Source organism: Oryx dammah, unplaced genomic scaffold, assembly GCF_014754425.2.
Source record: "Oryx dammah isolate SB20612 unplaced genomic scaffold, SCBI_Odam_1.1 HiC_scaffold_18, whole genome shotgun sequence".
In the NCBI taxonomy this organism is placed as follows: Eukaryota; Metazoa; Chordata; class Mammalia; order Artiodactyla; family Bovidae; genus Oryx; species Oryx dammah.
The window spans coordinates 48,745,886-48,764,764 of record NW_024070202.1 but is presented as its reverse complement, the minus strand read 5'-3'; the positions used below and the strand labels follow the sequence as shown (position 1 = coordinate 48,764,764).

At 42.4% G+C, this 18,879-nt stretch overlaps 1 protein-coding gene across 2 annotated transcripts in view; it reads left to right on the top strand.

Moving 5' to 3' along the window:
• The window catches only part of COG5 (component of oligomeric golgi complex 5), a 295,076-nt gene that overhangs the window by 264,703 nt on the left and 11,494 nt on the right, over nt 1-18,879 (top strand). For both annotated transcript variants that reach the window (XM_040260820.1, XM_040260819.1), the window contains exons 18-19: nt 1,454-1,691; nt 7,444-7,520. In XM_040260820.1, the coding sequence (XP_040116754.1) occupies nt 1,454-1,691; nt 7,444-7,520 (315 nt within the window). The remainder of the gene's footprint in view (nt 1-1,453; nt 1,692-7,443; nt 7,521-18,879) is intronic.

Genomic DNA, 18,879 nt, shown 5'->3' with positions numbered 1-18,879 from the left:
TGATGACATATTTCAGAATTTTGTCTAATAGAGCATTTTACTTACATTGACACATGTTTATGAAACTTGTTTTAGTGAGTTATTTCCTAATCCTCAAGGAAATCATATCATCTGGCCAGATTAAAATTCTTAAAGCAGTCCTCCAGAGTACTACCAAGATAATGACAGTGCTTTTGATAAAGCATAAGAAGGTTAGAAAGAGATTTGGTGCCTTCCCCACCACCCCCAGTATAGCCTTTTAGACTGACAAAATCTGAATAAAGATAGGCTATGATGGTCTGAATCTGGCAAAACCAAACTCCATGTGAAGACTGCCATCACCTACTGAGGCTGTCCCTTTGCTCTGTTCCAAGCAGCACTCTGGCCGATGATACTGCAAACACCAGTGTTCCACCAGGCCCCTTCCATGGCTTTGCCATAGTTAGGATGCTGTTTCTTACACCCAAAGAAAATCTCTTCCTGCTAGAACCTAGCCCTGTTTTCTCTATTTCTATCTGCTTTCTGGAAATGCAAGACCTTCAGTTAGCATTCCACTTAAAATAACCATTGTTGTATTTTAAAATAATTAAGTTCACCTCATTCTCTTGCTCTAGGCGTTTGAATCATGTCTGTTGTTCTTCCCTAAACCTTTGCCAATTTCACTACATCATTCTCAGAATATGATTTATTTTTTGAAAAAGATACAGCATTATATAGCCAGTGATCTCATTGGCTCTCTAATTAATATCAGGTGATTTCTAATTTTGCCATAACTCTTCTTTCCTATAAATATTGCACATTCTTTTCATATATTCTTTAAAGAGCAATTATAAACACTTATGAATTATAAATAGTATTTCATGGAGCATCAGCTGGCATCATCTGTTGATCCAAATTAAAGCCTTTCCAAACATCTTCTGGGAGGAAAAAATTGCATACCATGTGTATTGTTACATAACCAGTTCCACAGTCAGAATTCTACTATTGGACTGATTGGATTAAATAGCACAAGAGCAGAGATATTTTTGCCAAGAATTTGTTTGGGGAAGGCAGTGTTTTCTGTTGCTACCGAGTGTAAAATCCTGTTTCAGTATCTAATATTGATTTATTCACTAACCAGGCAAACCATATGAGTGGATGGAGAATTGTAAAGCTGGAAGAGTCTTTGAGAGGTCAGAGTGCATAAGGCATTCTGTGAATCATCCAAGACAGATGGTTGTTGGTTTCATTCTTCATAGTCTCTCAGTAAACAGATTCAAACATTCCTTCAGTCATCTTCCTAGCATCCTAAATCAGTCTTTAAAATATGATTTAAACATTGTATGACGTTTTTAACTCTTAACAAAAATAAACAATGCCTTTTCTACCATTATGGAAAAAAAATTGCTTAGGAGTGAAATAGCAGGCAGAGGGGGAAAGGAAATGTCCAACAGTGCCTTTTAGTGAACTGGCTGATTTTTTTTTTTCTTTTCAGATCATTACCCAGTTCAGGAAAGCCTGATGTTCCCTGTTCTCTCTACATGAAGGAGCTTCAGGGTTTCATTGTCAGAGTTATGAGTGACTACTTTAAACACTTTGAATGCTCGGATTTTGTCTTTGACAACACTGAAGCTATTGCCCAAAGAGCCATTGAACTTTTTATCCGCAACGCCAGTCTCATTAGACCTCTTGGTGAAGGTGGGAAAATGCGACTTGCTGCTGATTTTGCACAGGTAAAAAGGGAAAATATTTCAACCTCAGTATTATCCATTTAAATAAAAGACCATCTGTGTATTATTCAGTGTTTTAAAGAATTGAAACATGAAGAAAAGTAAAAGTAAACTTAATAGGTAAAAAAGGAATTTAAAGCTACTTTTGTACAAGATATTTTTTACTTTAACAGAAGAATCGTCACTCCTCTTTGATAGTTCAAGGTACATCAAGTAGCTCATTCCACAGTAAAGTAGCATTTCCCATTTTTCATAATATGGGACTTTCTCACGATTTTGTTATCCTGCCAGGTCAGTGATGATAAGAATAACTGATTAACCTTGTTGGAAAATAATGAAGAGAATGAAATTTATCCTTCAGAGTGGGAAAGGGCAGTCTGCTCTCATGTAAAGAGGAGCTCCAACACATGTGCGGTCCTCCAGGGTCAGCTCAGCATTCCAGGGCAGGTTCTAATTCGTTTACATGTACAGAGGTCCAGGTAGATTGTTTGATCCTCGTCTGTTAAATAAGAATACCTTTCTTACGCACGGCCAGCCTTAAAGTCATTCCACACTATCTGATGTGAATGAAGTAGAGTCACATTAAAGTAGCAGAATAATAATCAGCTCTTATAGAAAGGTTTTTTTTCCCTTTGTCCTTTAGACAGACTTTTTAAAAAGCCTTATAAATATAGTATCAGAAGCAGATAAGAACTACCTCACAAATCTGCTTTCATTAAAAAAAAAATTAGAAACAAATAATTCGTATTTACATAGCATGTCAAAGGTGAACTCACTTTTTAAGCCTTTGAAAGCTGTTAGCCCTACTGGTCTAAACAGTAATCCAAATAGATTATTCCCAGTGGTGTGCCCCATCCTCCCTGTTTATAAAGGTAGACAAGTTGTAATGTCCCTCCTCTTTATTCCTGTGCGTATCTGGGATCAAGTCTTGGTTCATATTCCTGCTCCCAGGAAAGAATGTGTTGGGCTACTTACACCAGGCAGGGGTTTTAGAGGCTCCTTCACACCCAGCAGTTACAACAAGGTACATATCCTGATGTTTCAAGAACCAGGCTGTCTTCATGTTAATTGGTCTAGAATTAGTCATTTTCATCCCCAAATGATATGCCCGAGACCACTAAGTCAGAGTAAGGAGCCTTCCTTTGTGAAATATGCCTTTAGTAACCTCAGCGTGACAATACTTATAAATGTCACCTTTGTGTGGCTCCTTTTACCCTTCCCATTTTTGTCAACTTAGTTCTTAGGCACCTGTACATTTTGTTGTTACAAGTAAACTTCAGCTTAAAGAGAATTATATGTCGTGTCACACTTGTGGGTATGACAAATTTATTGGGGTTACAGGGGTTACAGGCTGGTTATCAAATGAAAGCACAGTGATGTACCAAGGCCTGCTCATATTTGTTAAAAACACTGTGAGCTGTACCCCAGTGAGTGTCTGTTCTTCTTTCCCCCTTTCCTCCTCCATTTTGCTTTTCTTTCCCTGTCCTCTTCTCTCTCCTGGGCTCCCTCCCCCACCAGTTTATTTGCATTCTGCTCCAGCTGGTTCTTGAGTCACTTTCCTGGAGGCAGCACTTCAAGTCCAATTAGAGTGGCAGCCGAGCAGGAGATGGCCGACATGAGAGTGCTTCGGGAAGCAGGCTTTTTTGTTGTTTGTTTTAATGATATATCCCCTTATGAGTCCCAGGAGTTGGAGAGTGCTATCCTGTGACCCTTGCTCTCACAGCCGGCACCTGCTTAAAATGCCTAGCTTCCAGGGGCAGGATTGAGCTTCTACCTTCCTTGAATCACACATTCAGAATTTTATTTTATTTGACATTTCCTTCTTTCTGAAGACGTGTTGCCCATGAATCAGACCTTTTTCCAGGTCCCTTCTCTTAAGATAAATGAAACGCATCAATCGTTATTATATACTAACTTATTATGCACCAAGGCCACCTCTGTTTTCCATCTCTTACTCAGTGTTAGAGTATGTTTTCCAGCCCTGCAGGGACCCTGGTGGCTGCACCGTCTGTGAGCTGATTCCTTCACTCCTGGACAATGTCCCTGCTTCACAACACCCCGCCCCTCCTGTGCGGCTTCTTCCCAGCCCTGCGGGTCGTGGGCAGTGGAATGACAGGCACAGGCACTTTGGAAGTTAGTCGTGGGTGTGACCAGCAGCTTTGGCAAATATTCCAGCTATTGTATCTTCCCCTATATTTTACAAATATTAAAGTGAGTTTGGGGCTTCATTTCATTTAATGTAGTTTCTTAGCACAACTACAATTATGTGATATTCTACCTCCGCTTTTGTACTTGGTTGGAAATACTTTTCTGAGGTAAGTCAAAACACTTAGATGGCGTTACCCTGATACTTATATTCATGACAGGCACCACCTGGGACTGGAAAGCCTTTTGGCTGCCTCATTACTGAAAGTTCTATCAACTTGTATTCAAAATTAAACAAAACCATAGCGGCTATTGGAATCAAGAACACACTTATCCTTGATGGGTTTCAAAAAAAGTTCTTGTGATAAAAGTGCCTGCTATTCTGGCATAAATAACAGAAAGAGAAAGAACTCAGAAGAGAGTAGTTTGGGATTACTGATAATTATTAGTCATCAAGTCCAGTTTGCAAAGGCAGATAGATAAGGATATATCTATGATATATCTATTTATATATCTATATATCTTTTTAAAGACTTATGTAGGAATCCTAACGTCTCCTCACTGGCACCATTACACAGGTGAAAGAGAAAATATTTTCAGGGAGCCATCTGGTGGGTTCATGATGAGGAACGTGCCTAGCGCATAGCCCCTTAGGAATCAGGTCATAGGCATGAGGTGGTTTCCTCATGGTAATTAATTCCCTGCTGTGACCACATGGTCTCTGGGTTTACACTAATCACACAGCAATCCTCAAGCACTAGGCTTGTCCAAGCCATTGGGGTTCTGCTGATGCAGAATCTCTCTGGGGACCTGTCCACACTGTCCTTTGAACCACACATTCCCCTCTGCTCCTCAGTTGTGTTTCTTTCCCAGAGAGAAGGATGGTGTTTTTTTTTAAAAAAAAAATTATGTTTTATTTATTTATTTTTGGCTGTGCTGGGTCTTTGTTGCTGCACAGGCTTTTCTCCAGTTGTGGTGAGTGGGGGCTTCTCGCTAGCTGCTGTGCTTCTCATTGCAGTGGCTTCTCTTATTTCAGAGCACAGCCTATACCGCTTGTGGGCTCAAAAGCTGTGGCTCCCAGGCCCTAGAGCACAGATTCAATAGTTGTGGCATGGGCTTAGTTGTTCCGTGGCCTGTGGGTTCTTCCCAGATCAGGGATCGAGCCTGTGTCTCCTGCACAGGCACACAAATTCTTAACCACCGAGCCACCAGGGAATCCCTAGAGAAGGATGACTTTTGATGTTGGCATTAAATTATTTACTCAGTGGCATTCTGAGCAATTTCTGTTTATTTCTGGTTCCCTTTAAATATATATTTATATCTCTCTTGCTTTTTGCCTGAAAATGATAAATTTAGGGGGAAAATCTGCAAATAATCAAGATTCTAATTCCTGTTGCCTTTCCTTCTGAACAGTGTCAGGGCAGGAATGCCCAGGAGTATCTGAAGATGCCCTGTGGTTAGCCAGATGTCCGCGGTGGGCATGGAGCAGCTATGTAATTAGTTAACCATGCCTGCTGCTAACTGTTTGTTTCCTCCAAACAGGAGAGCTGGAGAGAGGCAGTTGCAGGTGCCGTTTTGTGTCGACAGCTAACGGCAGAGTCACCTCCTCTAAAAGGAACACTCCTGCCCTTCAGAAGCATGGCCTTTATTGTTTAGTGGAACTCTGGCGGAAGAAAATGGTTTTTAGTACCCTAGGGGTCCTTGATGGATAAAAAATTTATGTTAAACATTTAACATTTTGAAATTGTCATATGGCATAGAAATCTCCTGCAGTCATCAGAGATGACACAGCCATTCGAGGTTATATTCTCATACTGTAATTTTCTCCTAGCTGTTTTATTTAACATTCAGTCCTGCTCAAGTGCTAAGGCAAAGGTTGTTGGCTGTAATCTTTGAAAATGATAAAGCCCACTGGGGTAACTAAAAAAAAATTGACAAATTTCAGTGTGTAAAAAACCATTATAAATGCACCTCCGCAGAGAAACAGACGGGCATAGGTACATGTTACAAATCACATTTTTACTTTGTGCTCACTGTAAAATAAGTACCACATTCTGTAGAAAACCAGAAACTCCTATCTAAACTGAATAGGTCCCAAGGAACAGCCCATTGCCCACAGTCTTCAAGAACATTGGCTTGAAACTGCTCTCTTTTGTAATGTTGGAAAGAATCTGACTTTTCTTCATCAGATTTCTCTTTTTATTTACTTATTCTTTTGTGTTTTAGAAAGTTTGTTGACCATGTAAGGTCTCCCTCTAGGACATACAGTACACTCTGTGTCTTCTGTATGCTGAGAGAGAAATCCAGCAGTCACAAGTCACCCTGAAGAAAGGAAGCTGCTTTGTAATTCTCCCCTGACACTCAGTTCACACAGTTGATTTCACACTTGTTTGTTGTTTCTCTTAATAATAATCAATATGTGTGTGCGTCTGTGTTTACACACACAGATCTCTCATAAGCTAGATGAGTGAAGATTATATTATTTAAATATTCATCCTCTTCAGTAAATTTGAGAGCTCCTCAGAGGTAAGACTGTCTAATTCATCTTCTTATCTCCATGTCTAGTTTGGTGCCTGATAATTAGTAGGGAGTCAAAAATATTTCTCAAATGAGTGATTACGTCTCCATGGTCTTCCAATGGCAAGAAGATTTGAATAGTTTTTCAGAAAGATGGCCAGCAAGACAGATACTCCATTTTTCGTTCATATGTTTTTCTTGAAGAAAGATGTTGATTTACCAGGGAGCAGGCTTTTCTCAGAAATTTTCTAAACTATTCTTTACCAGGGCTCTGTTCATAGCAAGCGTAGTGAAATGGCTTACCACCTGCCATATATGGACAAACTTTGCATATTCACTTGGTAGATAAAGAACAGGTAACCTAAAACTCCAATTAATGACAACATTTCCAGTCAAAGGAGGAAAATAAAGAGAAGTAGTAGTTGCTGAATTCTTCAGTCAGGAAGCAAATTAATCCACTTAACAATTTAAAAGGGGGAAATTAAAAAAAAATAGTAACTGCTGACACTTAATAACCACTTACTATATGGTGTGCACATAGTGCTTTGTGAAATTATCTATTCTGTTTGCATAATTTTATGATGGGTATTATCTGTGTTTGACAGATGAGGAACTTGGAACATAAAGAGGTTAAGCCGAGAGCCACACAACTAGTCACTGTAGATCAGAAACTGACACACATGTGCTGCCTCCAGAGTCAGTGCTTTTAATCACTTTTCACCAGCCTGCTGAAAACTGTCATCATTTCTGTTTAATAGAAAAAGACTTGTGATGCTCGCTTAAGGTACAGACACATAGGCAGTCTTGAAAACATTTCTTTTTCTGATTTTTCAATGGAGAAAAAAAATCTAAACCTTCTCCTCATACACAACAAAAGCTGCTTTTCTATTCTTGAAGGAATTATCTTATGACCTTTTTAGTAAATAAATGCAAAAGCTATCTAAGGCATAATAAACTTGACATTCAGAACTGCCTTACAGTGCAGATCCAATTAAGTTTACTTCAAGCTGCAACTTTCTGTGATCCAAGTGGGTCCCCAGTTCACTTCAAGATTCTGATATAAAAAGCTATGGGATATCTTTTAATATTTCAGATGGAGTTGGCTGTGGGTCCATTCTGCAGAAGAGTATCTGATTTGGGAAAGTCCTATCGAATGCTGAGGTCATTCAGGTAAGGCATAATTCTGTTATCACTGTTAATATAGCCATACCCTATTAGCAGATAAATCCTTTCCTATTCATGTTGATCTACATGAATTGCCATTATTCAACCATTTTGTGATATACAACAAATAATGGCATTTTCATATGGTTCATCTTAAAAGTTATCCAGACCAGAAATTTATAATGTTATATTCAGTAAGGTGTGTGTGTGTGTGTGTGTATTGCAGTTCAGTTGCAGTTCACAAGATTGAGCTGTTAAATTTTTTATTATACTCTTCCTAGGGGAATTTTTTAAATTCTCCATTCTTACAGAAATATATTGAATAATACCAGGCAGTTCATAACTGTATAGACATCTTTTTCTGAAAATGTTATTGGTTCATTTATCATTTCCAACCCAGTCTACTTCTAAAAATGTTATAGGTTGCATGCCATTAAAAAAACAAAAACAAACTATTAGATAGAGTATTTGAAGAACCGAGTTTAGTGTTGAAATGCAGAGAATGACTGTAAATGTAGTAGATACTTTAAGGTAATGCAGTTGAGCACAAAATTTGGGATTGAACTTCCTAGAAATCAATTCAAAAAGAAAAATGAGTTAATTCAAACCCATGATCTAAGAATGTATCAATTTAATAGGGAAATCCTTTTCAGTGCTGAATGCTTAGGTAGACCTTTTACCAACTCAAATTTTAAGGACCATTGAATAGCTTAATGTCTAGGTCTTAAGTATCAGATTTTAGAAAATAAAAGATGTTGTGCATATGGCTGTTTATTCAATAAGCCAGACTTCCCAAACTTTTCACATCATGGCACACATAGAAAATGTATATGTACAAAAAGATGACCAACCCTGAGAGCCAAGGAAACCAACATAATAGTTATAACTTGTGACTGGAGCATGCCAGATGGGAAGCCTTGATGCCACCTACCCATAATATCCTGGAGCGTGATGTTCTTTAATATTTCTTTCTAAAGATAGGTAAGAGAGTCCAGGCATGTGGCTTTCTATGAACTGACTCAGTACTAGAAACTAGAATAATCAATAAGTAGTATATTCTTTAAAAGGTTGCTTTGCTGGCTTATGTCACCCAAGATCTTTGTAGAAAATTCAGTTATAATAGCACTTGAAATATAAGAACCTAAGGTTGTTGATTGAAAGGGGAGGCTTATCCTTTTCTTTGCCTATGTGTACTTGGCAAAGATATTTTTAATGCCAACACAAGATCCTGAACTTGTATTTTTCTCAAATGCCTTATGTGTACAAAGTTGGATTTCAGAAAAAGTGGGGTCACAAGTGTTTCAGATACCTTCTTTGGATTAGCTCAAACCTTTTATAAGTATTTAAATATTTTGGAAGCCTTTGGGTTTGGCACTACCAAATATGGACAAGTTGAAAGAGGCACTGAGCTTACTGATCTTCCAGTCATCTCTATGTACCATTAAAAACAACCTGCCGGGGTCCTGCCCCGGTGGATCCAGGGTAATTCGAAGGGGAGATGGAGTAGGCGAGGAAAAACTTACTTATTTAGAAATAGAGAGATTAAGAAAGAATAGTGTAGTGGGAAATTTAGTGGAGAAAAGAGGCTGAATAACTTGGTTTATGTGGAAAACTAATAAAGTTCCTAGACAAGGAACTTACACTGTCTACGTTAGGCCTCCAGCACCCACTTGAATAGCTGAGGGTGCCGCATCTTAGGCTCCCTCTCACGTGGATCTTAGAAGCCAGGGCGGATCTTAGAAGCCAGGGCAAGTAAGTAGACTCAGAGAGCCTCCACGCCCCAGATGGGAATTCAGCCTGAAAAGGAGAGAGAGGGAGAGGGAGAGAGAGAGATTAGACACGGGGGGAGCCAGATTTCCAAGAAACCAGTTTGAGAAGCTGGTCTGAGAAACTGGTCCATCCTTTATTGTCCAGAAACGCCTTTTATACTTTTTATTGTACATAGAGATCAATGGATGATACAAAATTATGCAGTGTCAGCAGCCCTGACTCTTATCAAGACCAGGCTTTCTCTCTGCATTGTATACACAAGTCTTAGGTAATTTACATCATCTTCTGGCCAGAAGGCCAATTAACATTTTACAGCCCTTTTCTGATAAGGGTTTGTCAACCAGAAGACTTATTTGCCTTAATAGTGTTGTTCTTCCCAAAGTCTGGTGCCACTCTCAGAAAGCACTAAATAAAGTTACATTCTTACATAGCAAGGATACAACAGTTTATAACAAGGAAAAGGAGTACAGTGATTTATAACAAAGAGAAAAGTAATTAACTCAAAAGTCTAGTGTTGCTAACATCAAAACTACTATATTCCTTTTTCTATATCCCGATTACACTGATTAATATCCTCCCAGGTGCCTAAAAGATAAAGGATATGGAGGCCTGGCAGTAGTCATTGACTCAACAGTGAAACCCGTCACCAATATAATTTTTAGCTCTTTAGAAAAGGCTCTGTATCTTTAAGATGCTTTAAGCTTTGTGCCTCTCACGGTTGGGGGGCTGTAAACAATTCACAAGTTGTAAAAGTCCAGGCAGACCGGTCAGGTAAGTTAGAAAGCCATCAAAGAGGTTTAAACCGACATTCTTTTTATATGCAAGAGACTGTTAACTGGAGCCCTAAGTTAATTCCTTTTAGAGGCAGAAGATTGAAAAGCACAGTACGTTAAGGCAGGCAGACTCTGATTTTGGCGGGTAGATGTTCAGGAAAATCCAGGGGGAACCCCTGAAGCCAGATCACACCTTTGCGTATGTCTGGCTTCCATCCTCATGACCTTTGCCACAGGCGGGATTCCTCATGCTGGCTCCCGGCAACAACCTTAATAAAACTCCTGTAAAGAGATGGTTGGATGGCATCACTGACTCAATGGACATGAGTTTGGGTAAACTCCGGGAGTTGGTGACGGACGGGGAGGCCTGGCATGCTGCAGTCCATGGGGTCACAAAGAGGCAGACACAACTGAGCAACTGAACTGAACTGAACTGAAAGTTACTTACTCTGAGTAAGATGGAAACACAGCAGTCCCAGTTGAATGATAAAATGCTGCCCTGAGTCACAGAATCTTAGCATGCCAGAGGACATTAACCAACTAGTTATTTTAAAAGGCATGGGAAAAGCCATGATTTGGGATTTGCTAGTTTAAGATTAGATAAATATTTTTGATAGTCCTGCCTCCCATATTTGGTTGGTTATTCCACGTGCGTGTATTAAAAGTGTTTATCTTCCCATTTGCTAATGCAAGACAAGCTTTATCCAGGTACTTGCTGTTGTTGTTTTTTTTGTTTGTTTTTTTTTTTTTTTTTTTTTTACTTTTTGGCCCTACTGCGCAGCATGTGGGAACTTAATTCCCCAACCAGGAGTCAAACCTGTGCCCCCTACAATGGAAGTGCAGAGTCTTAACTGCTGGATCAGCAAGGAAATTCCTATCCAAGTGCTTTTAAAGTTGTGTCACAGTATGGAAATACATGTTCTGAGGGTTTCACATAAGAACATTTCTTTTTTAAGTCATTTAAGATTTTCTGTCAACCCACCCCAGTTTCCACATGAGAAAAAGAATCTTTAAAGGAGTGTTTAAAGTTTGAATAGTAACACCTTTTAGTATCTATAAAAAATTAATGATTGGTGTATAATTTTTTTAATCCTTGGTTTTTTATAGCTACCTTCTGTCTTGAGGCAATGGTCAATCTAGATGTGTTTCAAAACTTCAACTCTCACAGTAAGAGAGATTTTATGTTCAGTTCAGTTCAGTCGCTCAGTCGTGTCCAACTCTTTGCAACCCCATGAATCTCAGCACACAAGGCCTCCCTGTCCATCACCAACTCCTGGAGTTCACTCAGACTCACATCCATCGAGTCAGTGATGCCATCCAGCCATCTCATCCTCTGTCGTCTCCTTCTCCTCCCACCCCCAATCCCTCCCAGCATCAGTCTTCTCCAATGAGTCAACTCTTCGCATGAGGTGACCAAAATACTGGAGTTTCAGCTTTAGCATCATTGCTTCCAAAGAAATCCCAGGGCTGATCTCCTTCAGAATGGACTGGTTGGATCTCCTTGCAGTCCAAGGGACTCTCAAGAGTCTTCTCCAACACCACAGTTCAAAAGCATCAATTCTTCGGCGCTCAGCCTTCTTCACAGTCCAACTCTCACATCCATACATTATCACAGGAAAAACCATAGCCTTGACTAGATGGACCTTAGTTGGCAAAGTAATGTCTCTGCTTTTGAATATGCTATCTAGGTTGGTCATAACTTTTCTTCCAAGGAGTAAGCGTCTTTTAACTTCATGGCTGCAGTCACCATCTGCAGTGATTTTGGAGCCCCCCAAAAATAAATTCTGACACTGTTTCCACTGTTTCCCCATCTATTTCCCATGAAGTGATTTTATGTTACCATCTAGCATATACTTGCATGCAAGCACCCTCAAAACCATGCATACAAACATGCACACAAACTTATGCCATGAAACAGAAATTACTCTTCCTTCATGTGATATTCTCTGGTTTCTTTTGCATTTGGTTATTTTAACCCATTTAATTGGTTTCATAATGCACTAATGTTTTGCATCCAGTGGTTTCTCACCCTTCTCTCAGGGCCCTCTTTTCTTGGACTTGAGCTGCTCCAGTGGTAGGGGCCGAGTTTTGTTCCTTTCTCCATCCGTAAAGATGTGCGCCCTGGTCTCCTTGAATGCTGGTACCTGAGTTTCCTCCCGCAGATCCATCAGCTCCCAAGGCATTGGCACAGATATACTCAGAGTAGTTGAATCTTGCCTATGGAGCCTTCTGCATGTCTTTAATTCATTGAAAAATTCTGAAAGAGACTTATCTACCAGTGTATTCCTACAGTTGTTGGCTTAAATCTCAACAGTCAGAAAATTAAGATCATGACATCTGGTCCCATCACTTCATGACAAATAGATGAGAAAACAATGGAAACAGTGATAGACTTTAATTTTGGGGGCTCCAAACTCACTGCAGATGGTGACTGCAGCCATGAAATTAGATGCTTGCTCCTTGGAAGAAAAGTTATGACCAACCTAGATAACATACTAAAAAGCAGAGACATTACTTTCCAAACAAAGGTCCATCTAGTCAAAGCTATGGTTTTTCCAGTAGTCATGTATGGATGTGAGAGCTGGACTATAAAGAAAGCTGAGCACCAAAGAATTGATATTTTTGAACTGTGGTTTGGAGAAGACTCTGGAGTCCCTTGGACTGCAGGGAGATCAAACCAGTCAATCCTCAAGGAAATCAGCCCAGAATATTCCTTGGAAGGACTGATGCTGAAGCTCCAATACTTTGGCCACCTGATGCAAAGAACTGACTCATTTGAAAAGACTCTGATACTGGTAAAGATTGAAGGTGGGAGGAGAAGGGGACGACAGATGCTAAGATGGTTTGATGGCATCTCTGACTCAATGGACATGAGTTTGAGTAAACTCCTGGAATTGGGATGGACAGGGAAGCCTGGCGTGCTACAGTCCATGGGGTCACAAAGAGTCAGACGCGACTAAGCGACTGAACTGAACTGATTCCCACAGATACATTGCACCTACAGAAATCTTTTGGATTGATTCTAGTGCTTTCTCAGTTGTTTGATTGGTTTTGGACACCATTTGATAAAGATTTTAGGATTAAGTAGATCAGGAAATAAAGTGAAAGTGTAGTATATTCTGGGGTTCAAATCTAGCCAGGGAAAGGGTTTATGACCTGTCTTTGGAGAAGAGAGATGACAGTTCTGCTGCCTCTGTCTGTAAACGTGATTGAGCAAGGCCCTGGCCCTGCCAGTTTCTCTGCAGTTGTCCTGAGAGGGGAGTTGACTTAAAACAGCATACCCATATGGAAGTCCCGCAGAGGCCCTTCCTAGAGAGGAGTCAGTCAGTACAGAGTCGTCTTTATTCCAGTAACTCACTTCTAGGCCCTCCTGTTGCTTCCTGCAAAAACTTGATAAGAGGTCCGTATCTTCTCCAGAATTTAGTCCTGAGCAGTTGCAGTGGCAGGGCCCACTCTTGTTCATCTTCTTGTCTATGCTATGACAAGGAAAAGGCATCATCTAGTGGTCATTTCCATAACTGAGCTGGACTCTTGTTCCTGGACTGAAGGTTCTAAGTCATATCCAAACCAGCTCAGTGGCCATCAGTAGGAAACTGGCTAAAATAGGCCACATTCATCAGATCAAATATATGCAGCCAATTAAAAATTTATACTGTTAATGTCCAAGAAAAAGAAAAATACTTTCTGGCGTATCACAAAATGAAAAAACAGACTACTCACCAGTATATACAATAGGCATCCCTGCTGTTTTAAAAATAATGACCTGTGGCTTTGGAGAAAAGTCAAGGATGAGCATCAAAATATTACCTTTGGAGAGTAGCATTGTTTCTAGTGGTTTTTTTTTAAAAGAGATTTCTTAAATTTTTCAAATTTTTTGCTTTGGTTGTTGTATATTTATAGTTGGAAATGTCAACAAATATATTTTAAAATTCCTCTTACAGTATTTCTCCCATTTAAAAATAACAAGTGAGCCTAAAAATAAGATAAAATATACTAAAATATTATATAGTAAGGGGTTGGGGGGCAAGAAAGACAGCCAGACAACCAAAGCCCCAGCAGGTTTAGAGGCAGTGGCTACAGGAGGGGTGACAGGCCCAGTGCCGGGGAGGGTGACAGAGCCGGGCGGGGCGCCTCCAGCCTGGACCTCAGGTGCAGCCTCCCCACCTCCCCAGACACCCTCGCCTTGGCAAGCACCCCCTTCCCCCATCAGGCAGCCATCTGCCTCAGGGCATTCTCCTTGATGGTGATATTAGTGGACTCTTTAATTAGGCCGGTGAGCTTCTTGCATGCATTTCCATTTTCCTGTCTACATTAGAGTTTCTCAGGCAGCAGGAATCTTTTACCCCAGAGAGAAGGCTGCCTCAGAAAGCTGCAGACGTTAGGGACTTGCCCCTGGGTATTTGTGTTGTAGCTGCACACGGGACGCGTGAGCCCCCATCTTTGTCCATCCCTCTGCAGCATGGTGGTGTCCCCCACGTGGCGTTCGAGCAGGAGGTTACCTTGCCTCCACCTGGCCAAGGGCCTGACCGTGCAGATCACTAAAGACCCTGCCTTCTAGCTGGCCCCAGCATCCCCACTCCCCAGGGAACAGCCTGGTCCCTGAATTATATCCACAGCCTGCTCTGCTGAAAGCCTCCTCAGATTTGATGAAAAAGCACTGAGAGTTGTCAGGAGATAGGAGCTGTTCTGATGGGTCTGTTAGCATGCGGGGCACTGGAGAAGGGGACTCTGTAAAAGTAACTCTACAGAGTGTAGCATTCACGTCAGCTGTCTTCAGCTGGAGGAATGGTGAGGGTTCCCCATAGCTACAGTTTACCTCCCTGATCACCTGATGCTTGAGATTCAGGGCAAGGTCTGGCCTGTGTGTCTGTAGACCGGAGGGTGGCCGTCTCCACAGCCTCCAGGATGAGCGCTCCCAGCCCCAGGACCCCAGATGGGCTCTGTTCCTCCTTTCCACTTGGGCCACTCTCTGCAGTCACGATTTTCGTGTTCTTAATTCCAAGTTTCTAATGTCAGTGTTGGAGCCAGAAGGCAGCCACATCTGGGGCTTGGTTTACTTTGCTGCCTGCCAGTACTTCAGCAGTTCTGGGAGCTCCCGGGTGAACATGCAGGGCTGGATGTTGCATTTTTGTCATCTTCATTCTAGCAGTCATTGTTTGGTTATTTGTTGTATGTTAGCCTGTACTGAGCATTGTCCTGGGATTTTCTCCTTCCATCTTCAGGACGACAGTTGAGAGTCGGGGGCTCATTCGGGGCTGAGGGGTCAGTTTTCAGACAGCATGTGTGAGAGCTGTGAGCTGTGGGGCTGCATTTGAGACCCCCAGCCTGCCTGACCCCACTGCCTGTGCTCGCAGCCACCATGCCTGACGTCTTATTCCAGAAGTTCTCCTTTGTTCTCACTGGGATGGGTCCTAGCACTCAGTGTGAAACATCCAGGTAAACATTAGAAAGTATTACAGACCATCTAGGCCCCCGCTCTGGCCATGCCCTCCTGATCTGAAATGCCCTGTCTCCCTGACTTCTGCTGTAGACAGCCTGCCAGGAGATGCCTCAGGAGTCTTGAACCACGTGTGCACTTTTATTCCTAGAGAATGTCTGAAATCCCCGCCTCCTTTCCATCCTAGTCCCCTGGGACAGACAACCTTGGACTCCAAGACAGGGACCTGGGAGGCCTCTCACCTCTCTGCTCTGAGCCCTGACTCACCCTCAGGCGTCAGCCTCCTGCTTTGTCTTCTCCTGGGACACACAGCCCCTCCAGCCACCATATGTGGACCTCTTCCCGTCTCTCCGAAACTCCCACCATGTCCAGTGCAGGGAGAAGTCCTGTGTCCTACCCGCCCCCTCATTTCTATGCTGATTCCGGATCTCAGTAGTCTGGCCTCCTTCCTGGCCCCTCACCAAAAGCAGCTTTGGAGTGGGGGTGGTGGCAGACAGCACACAGCGCAGACCATCTCGGACGCTGGCTGTGGACATGCGCACAGGAGGACTTGGGTCTTACTCCACCTCAGAACTGGCCTTAACAGAAGACTAACAGCTGCACAGACCCCTTAAATGTGGAGATCTCTACTAGAAGCATAATTTTTTTTTCTAATGAGACCTAATACTTGATTAATGAAGACTACTAGCTGCCTATGAAGTTTAACCTTGAAAGCACTGCTATTTGGAGTATTTTTTCAGAATGATTTTGTGGCATTGGGCTGTCTGCATTCTGTAACATCTTAATTTGTTTCCTTTTGTTCCTTGTATTACCTCAGATGGTGATACATTTTTTGAACTCACTGGTATTTCAGATTCCACCTGCAGTCAGAGAGGATGGGGGTTTCATGCTGTGTTCTTTCGGCTTCTTAAAACAAGCACCACAAACAAAGTAGCTGCAGTCGGTGTTTACAGGTAATTGTGTCAGTGAGGCATAATACCAAGTCAAATCCAGTTTTGCTTCCCATGGCTTTTTTGGCAATCCTGTTAGTGGCCACATTTGGTCTTGGCAGAAAAGGAACATCTGTGACTCAGAGCTCCAAAGGGACAGATGATTGACCAAAAGATGCTATTTCAAAATGAGCTGGTTTCTCCCAGGCTTTGCCCTATGCTGGTGTTACCAGCAGCAGCCACGTGCATAGCTCAGCTGGGCTGCTGGCCGGGGCGCGTTTCAGATCGTTTCTCCCTCCCTGTCTCCTTCCCACCCCCTCTCTCACCCTTCTTCCCTGTCCACCCTTGTAGTGTTTGTATTGATGCATGGGACTTCCCGCGGTCCAGTGGCCAGGACTCAGCACTGTCAGGGAACGAAGATCCTGCAAGCCACATGGCACAGCCTGCGTGTGTGTGTGTGTGTGTGTGTGTGCGTGTGTGTGTGTGTGTGTGTGTGTGTGTGTAGATCCTGCAAGCCACATGGCACAGCATGTGTGTGTGTGTGTGTGTGCACAGATATTCAAACTGCAAAACTAATTTAATTGCTGTAGATAAGTTGTTTCAAATTTGACTTTACATTTCCTGAAGCCAAAGATAAAAGAGGAACAGAATCCACTATGTAATTCCCATTTTCAGAAAGAAGACAATGTATCAGTTCTTTGGAAAATACTTTAGTGTTTCATTCTAAACCGTTTGTACGTGGGGCTTCAGATAGTGAGCACCGAGAGAGACTAGGGACCAAAATACCTGGTCATCTTCCTGTCATATGGCAGAAAGGATTCCATCTGGCTGCTTTTCAGTGAGTTGAGGACTGTCCTACAGGACTGGCCCTGCCCTGGCTCTCCTGTCATCAGCCAGGGTTCCCGGTGAATCCCCCCATGTCACATGCCATAGCAAAGAGTGGGCTTTACTGGGGCAGGAGAGGACCCTCGCCGGACCAGCGTTGGCTGGAGAGAGGGGAAGGCATGAGCTCCCCATCTCGGCACATGGCTCCAGGTGGCCTTTCATGTGTCCCGGACCTGCAGGGTGAGCCCATGACCCAGCAGAGGAACCCCCTCCCAACTGGCTCTTCCCCCTGTTTAGTTCTAACCTGGAAACAGTCATGTCAGTGGTGCTCTTGGCCCCTGGCTGGACTTGGAGGATGGGAATGTCAGCTGTTCAGCTCCTGAGGACCTCAGGCTGTGAGGTGTTTTCAGCTTCCCCTGCCAGAACGGGTCTGCCGGCTACAGGAAGTGGAGCTCTGGGGTGTACTGCCATCCCCTCCATCCAGAGCCAGCTTCCAGAGGCCTCTGAGACCATGCCAGTCATCACCCCACAGGACCTTTCAGGTCATGCCAGGTGAAAATAATTCCACGAGAGAGTGTGATGAGATGGTTCAAGTAGGTGGGTGACTAGAGATCCACTTTGACCCTTAGAGAGAATCTGGGGTTCCTAAATAGATACTAACTGCATAGCCTTTAGACAATGTACTGGAAACATTCATTTGCTCAGGTTATCACATCGGAGCTGTTGACAGTTTGAAGTTGTGCTTTCTCCAAGGGGTCTTTGTTTCTCTCTGAGAATGTCTGTTCTAAAAATAGATGCATAGTTGCTCCAGTTGATATCCTAAAAGAGGCTGCTTAGCAAAATGAAGTTCAAGTAAAAGCCTTTCCTGGCTTTTACTCGCTCTCTTCCTCCTAGTTTACTTATCTGTAAAATGGGGATGTAACAGTGCCTACCTGATAGGGTTGTTTGGAGGAATAAATGAGTTCACATTTATAAAGCTTTTCATAAGTGCTCTATGTGGTTAAAACTGGGAGCTTTGCTCCTATGGAGATGGGATTTTCCACGCACAAGAGAACGACTTACAGGGATGCCTCCAGGCAAACCAAAAGTTCCCACAGCAACGTTTTCATACCCGAGTAGGTGCTGAATGTGTTGCCTACAACCTGCAGCATAGAACCCCGTGAGATGATTGACCTTGAGAATCTTTGAGGTAAGCGTACCTCCCAAGGCCGTGGGAAGACCCTAGTCTTGCTCCCATGGAGGACCTGGATCAGAGCTTTATGAATGTCTGCTAACAGCACAACTGAACTGAAGAGTTTCCACAGTAGCTAAAGACTATAAATTACAGAATGATGCTGTTTTATAGAACAGTGAAGTTAGAAAAATTCCTACAAGGGATAAATTTTACTTGTTTCGTCACTCAGTCATGTCTGGCTCTTATGGGACCTCATGGACTGTAGCCCACCAGGCCCCTCTGTCCATGGGATTTCCCAGGCAAGGATACTGGAGTGGGTTGCCATTTCCTTCTCCAAGGGATCTTCCCCACCAAGGGATTGAACTCACATCTCCTGGTTGGCAAGCGTATTCTTTGCCACTGAGCCTCCTGGGAGGCCCCAAATTTTACTTAGAGAATAGTTAATATAAAGACATTC